Below are 5,350 nucleotides of genomic sequence, written 5' to 3' on the forward strand. Positions count from 1 at the left end.
TTTAATAGGTAAATTTAAATTTTAATGTTGTATTGAGAAAAAAAATAATAATAATAAAATAAAAAAATAAAAAAAATACATAGTTGGTCAATCCGAAAAAGCTATTAAACATTATTATACTACATTGTCAATTTTTTCCTTTCATTTAGATGAAGTTACTATTTATAATCCCAAACTATATTAAAAAAAATCAATTTTCAAAATAGTTCTCTAAAAAGGCAATTTCGGAACTAATTGAAACTTTAAATTCCAATTTTTTGTGGGGAAAAATTGGAAACAACTTTTTTTTTTTTTTGACAAAAACAATTTTGAAATTCGTAATAAAATGTGTGAAACTTGATCAAGATGACGATTATTTATATAAATATTTTCTTTTTAACATAGCCCAATACATCGATGCCCCAGCCCGAAGGAAGAAAGAAAAAAATCGTGCACTCAGCCCTCACTCTCTGGTCTACGCCTTACCGCCTTTGCCCGCTGCTACCCTGCTCCGTCTCCGCCGCTGCTGCCTGTGCCACCTCGCCACTTCCCCCCGTTGCCGCCCTGCTGCCGCCATTGCTTTGCCACCACTAGCCTGCCTGCTGCCTGCGCCGGTAAACAGATTTGAAATTTTGAGCTATTTTTGTTAACTGATTGATAATCATTAGCTATTTATTGTTTTTTTTTGTCTATTGTTAGGATTATTTAAGCTAGACTGTGGAAAATCTGTTTGTTCATCGTTACTTGTTACTTGTTAGTAACTAACATTTTGTTAGGGTCTGTTAATTTGGAGAATCATAGTTTAAGTTGGGCGTTTCTGAAAATTTTCCAAATCGTTAATTGTTAACTGTTATTGATGGAGCAATGACAATCCCTTAAACTGAAAATCAACTTTGGGTTATATTTTTATTAAAAACGATTTAAACTAGTGAAATTGAAAATTTTAGCTAAAAATAAAGATGTCCCAATTGTTTATATATCTAATTTTCTAAATTCTTTTGTATATAGATGTTTGATGCAGCAATGACATTCCCTGGATGTTTTTTTTTCCTATTGAATTGTTAGTTATTACTTATTACTAGCTAATATTTTTTTTCTAAAATTTATGCTCTATTTTTATATTGTGCTAACAGTTTTTGTTAATAGGAAATCAGAATGCCTGAAGATAATAAGAAAATAATCGGTCTTTCATGGGAACCAAAGTTACCTTCTCTTTTATTTGGAGCAAAAAGTGGGTCCCAAAATGTACAAGAAAGTAGTCTCGTATATAAGCCCAATTCAGAGCTTATTGATGGGCTATTTGTTCCACCTAATGACCCAAAAAAAGTCAACAAGTTACTCAAGAAGCAAGTCAAAGACACAACAGGAAAAAGTTGGTATGTATATCAGTATATGTTCACATTCCAAATGTAGACATGACTTAATCCATTAAGACATCATTTAAATATATTTTTAAAGATGATTATGTTTGAAATATTTATAGGTTTGATATGCCTGCCCCTAATCTCACACCTGAATTGAAAAAAGATCTTCAGCTGCTAAAGGTGCTGTGACCTCTCTTTAACACTTTTGATCATTTTACAGTTTTAAATTCTAATAAACAAATTAAATTGCTTATTATTATTTTTTTTCTTTCTAGAAAGATATAAATGGTTTCACTTTTATATTTACAGTTGCGAAATGTGATTGATCCCAAAAGGCACTACAAGAAAGGTGACTCCAAGTTAACCACATTCCCAAAATATTTTCAGGTAGAGTATTATTTTGTCAGCTTTCTTAACCAATATAGGCAATGTAATTTATTGCTATAAAAATGTAAATTTTTTTTGCTATTATGGGAAAACAAAAAAATAGGTGGGGACAGTTGTGGAGCCCATATCAGAATATTTCACCTCTAGACTTACAAAGAGGGAAAGGAAGGCGACTTTAGCTGATGAGCTATTATCTGATCAATCACTTAAAGTTTACAGGTGAGAATAATTAGTTTTGCAATATGGGTGAGAAATGAAATTGTGTATATTTAGAAGGGTTGTTTGTGTAAAATTTTACAGGAAGCGTAAGGTGAGAGAGATTGAAGAGAAAAGTCAACCAGGTGGAGTTGATAAATGGAAGATAAAAGGTAAAAGCTCATGGAAACGTGCAAAGCAAAGGAGGCATTGAGTTGGGAATCATGGAATTTAAGCAAAGAATTGAATTGAGATTTGAGAATGATGTTATAATATCCATAGTTGTGATTGGTTATATGATTTGAAAAGTTGTTTCAATACCAAATTTTGTAGTGTTATAAACTTATAATGTGTATTATGTAAGCTAAGGACTTTTCAAAATCATCCACTTTAAAAACTATATATATCCTACACCCATACATGATAATACAAAAAATAAATACACCATGAACACAAACAGACCTTAAAAATATGACAACTAGATGAAAAATTGTACAATGTGGTCAAAAAAGAAGTACAATATTGTCATGGTTTGTACACAAAACCTAATTTCAAATCTCTTGCACCTTCAAATTCGTGTAGTTTTGAAGAATCTCTCTCAGGTAATCCAGCTGTTCATGACTCCCTTCAAGTTCTTCCCACTTCACAACATAAAATAAAATTATTTTATATTCAACATATATAAAAAAAAAAATCTAATTAAGGACATAAAATAACTTACTTTTTGGTGAGATACTGATACAACCTTCCAACCAGCAGCTTCAAGGTATCGCCTTTTCAACACTGTATGCCCTAAAGGGTTTCCTGTATACAAAAAACATAAAAAGAATTATAAGTTTATATAAATCACAAAAGGGTCTGTTTCTTTTTTACTTAATGGGAAAAAAGATATCATACTCATACTACTCACCTAAATTTCTTGAAAAATGTGTGGGCCCATCGATCTCCAATGCAAGTTTTAAATCAATCAAAGCAGCATCCAAAGTGTATCCATCCACAACATATTCTCTTACCCAATCAACACCAGTTGCAACAAGAAGACGTGCAACCTCTTTTTGAAATGAAGAAGTGATCTTCTGATTAAAACGTGAAGTTCTTCCAGCTCGAATAATTTTATCTTCAATTTCAGTTTTAAGACACAAAGACAAATGAGGGTATTCAACTTTTAAACACTGATTCACAAGATAAACTTGAGTAGCAAACATAATATCCTCCCTATATTGCTCTGAAACATTTTGCTCTTCAAATTGTTCAAGTGTTTTCCAAATATTGAAAAAGAAACCACGATTCATTTCTCCAAGAACAGCATACGACCAACATATGTTTCCGATTTCGTCCCTGGTGAATTCAAGAACAGGAAAGCTTTCAACTTTCAATGGTTCAAGATTTGGATTTTTTGATGTTTTCTTGCACCTAAACTGAAGGGTATTTTGGTAAACATTATCAAGAGCTGAAAGCAACGAATCCACAGGCTCGAAAAGCGAAGCAAAAGCCCATAGCACTTGAGCAAGTTCTTGTGGCTGAAAAGTGTTGACAATATCTGAACCTCTTTTCGATAATTCCGAAAATAACCCTGGAGCCGAATGTTGCATGGATGCAAAAGCACCGGAAATATTAGCAACATTTTGTGAGTTAAACTGGTCAACTTTGGTCAATGCAACTTCTGCAACTCGATCCATTTCAGACACATAAAGAAGATCACCTCCGATTTTCGATAGGGCCCACGCGATATTTGAGATGCCTTGAGCGGAACATTCCGGAAGATTCATCATGGATATACCCACAAGCATAGACATTTCTCTACGCCTTGCAAATGCAAGTCTATGAGTTCTTGGCATTAAGACTTTTTCCATGTTTTTAGCAACACGATGAATTGCTGTTGCTAAATTTAATGGAGATAAAGGTGAAGGACTTAATCCTTTTCCAACTGCCATTATCATCTCTGAGATTATTTCAAGTACTTCATCTGCCGTTTGTGCTTCTACTATTTCTCTGTTTAGATTGATCTCTTTTCTTCGATCAGATGGGCCTGAAAATTGGGATAGTTTTTCTGCAAAAGTTTTCATTGTTTTCTCTTTCCTTTCGTTGAACATTCCACCTGCGATCATACCCACGTTTCTTAAAAGTTGGTCTTTATCATCATCCAAAAGGTTTTCGATGTTCAATTCAACACCTTCATCTTCATCTTCACCATCAGAATCGAAATCAACAGGCTTTGGCTTGTTAACAACCAGTTTCTTCTTGATCTTCTTCTTCTTTTTCTTCTTGGTGACAAGATTTTCCATGGCATTTGTCAAACCTCTTGTTTGAATAGACTTGAGAGCAGATTTTCTAGCTCTTACGCACCAATCTAAGGTGTCTGTTTCTTCGAGTAATTCGGATTTTTCTTTTTGTTTTCTCCTTTTTGGGGGATCGATTTGTCCTAGAAATTCGTCTTTCCAATCCAAATTAGACTCTGTATCGTGCTCCACCACCTCATCATCGTCATCATCATCGACCACTTTGATGACGCGAAAGTCTTTATTTAGGTTAACAGAAACACAAAAACAGCTCTTTTTGGGAAGAAGAAATCCATGGTGGAGTCGCGAATCCGTAAATCGGAAGTGTGTAATGGTTTTAATCGAGTTGAAGCATGAGACTAGTGGCTTCGAAGATATATATTTAGGACCCAAAATTGGTGAATATAACATATCCATATCTTACAGGTTTAGCTTCTTTCTTCTATGGAACGAGAAAACTTCATTCAAAAATGCCCGTGTGCGCAGAAAGAATTCGCGATTTATGTGTGAATATCACAAGATAAATGGTAGAATGTGGAAGTAATTTACTGAAAAGCAATCACCTGATTTGCGGAATCGTTGTAGCTATACCCTGCTGGCCTGCTCCTCTTCGAACAAAAGAGAAAAACAAAGGATAAGAAGAATATGTTTATGGCAGAAATGGGAGAGGGTTTTAGTGTGTGTGGGGTTTTTAATCTTAAAATTGTTTTTGGTAAAGTAATTATTGGTTTATGCCTTTTTGAATAAAAAGAGATTTTTAAAAAATGTTTGGGTTAGTTTTGTAGTGGAAAAAATAAAAATAAAAAAAGAAGTCTTGGATTTTCAAAAGTATTTGGTTTAGTTTTTTTAGAGGTAAAAAAATAGGAAAAACTAAAAAACCATTAAAAAACTAAGATTTCTTTAAACTCTTTTATTTTGTCTATCAAAATAGTTGTTTGAAAAACATTTTTAAGCAACTCAAACACTTTTTTACCACCTTGTTAGCCTTTAATAAAAACAATAAGTTAAGCATTCCCAAAAACTCACTTAAAACAAAGACTGTGCTTCAAAATTGTAATTTTAATCTGTAAAAAAAAATAAAATAACTAAAAAGAAAAGTGAAAAACATAAAAACTCAAACAATTATCTTTATTTTTTAATATATAG

The 5,350-nt window shown here is 32.8% G+C and overlaps 2 protein-coding genes across 3 annotated transcripts; one reads left to right on the forward strand and one right to left on the reverse strand.

Annotated features, from left to right (window-relative positions):
- Positions 1-397: 397 nt before the first annotated feature.
- Positions 398-2,233, forward strand: LOC145119424 (rRNA-processing protein fcf2-like). Of its 2 annotated transcripts, none has more exons than XM_079055089.1 (6): positions 398-593; positions 1,126-1,355; positions 1,463-1,523; positions 1,653-1,730; positions 1,834-1,949; positions 2,031-2,233. In XM_079055089.1, the coding sequence occupies exons 2-6, from the start codon at positions 1,135-1,137 to the stop codon at positions 2,137-2,139; spliced, it is 585 nt and encodes a 194-aa protein (XP_078911215.1). In that variant the 5' UTR covers positions 398-593; positions 1,126-1,134; the 3' UTR covers positions 2,140-2,233. The 2 variants fall into 2 exon arrangements, with proteins under 2 accessions (XP_078911215.1, XP_078911216.1); XM_079055090.1 differs by having other exon boundaries at positions 1,134-1,355.
- Positions 2,234-2,372: 139 nt separating this feature from the next.
- RAP (RAP domain-containing protein) lies at positions 2,373-4,866 on the reverse strand. Its single transcript, XM_079055088.1, has 4 exons — positions 4,768-4,866; positions 2,836-4,662; positions 2,647-2,729; positions 2,373-2,566 (listed from the first exon to the last, which is right to left on the reverse strand). Exons 2-4 carry the CDS (start codon positions 4,619-4,621, stop codon positions 2,477-2,479), a joined length of 1,959 nt encoding a protein of 652 aa, XP_078911214.1. The 5' UTR covers positions 4,622-4,662; positions 4,768-4,866; the 3' UTR covers positions 2,373-2,476.
- Between the last annotated feature and the right edge of the window lie 484 nt (positions 4,867-5,350).

This window comes from Lactuca virosa, chromosome 6, assembly GCF_052849685.1.
Source record: "Lactuca virosa cultivar CGN04683 chromosome 6, Lactuca_virosa_CGN04683_v6, whole genome shotgun sequence".
Classification (NCBI taxonomy): Eukaryota; Viridiplantae; Streptophyta; class Magnoliopsida; order Asterales; family Asteraceae; genus Lactuca; species Lactuca virosa.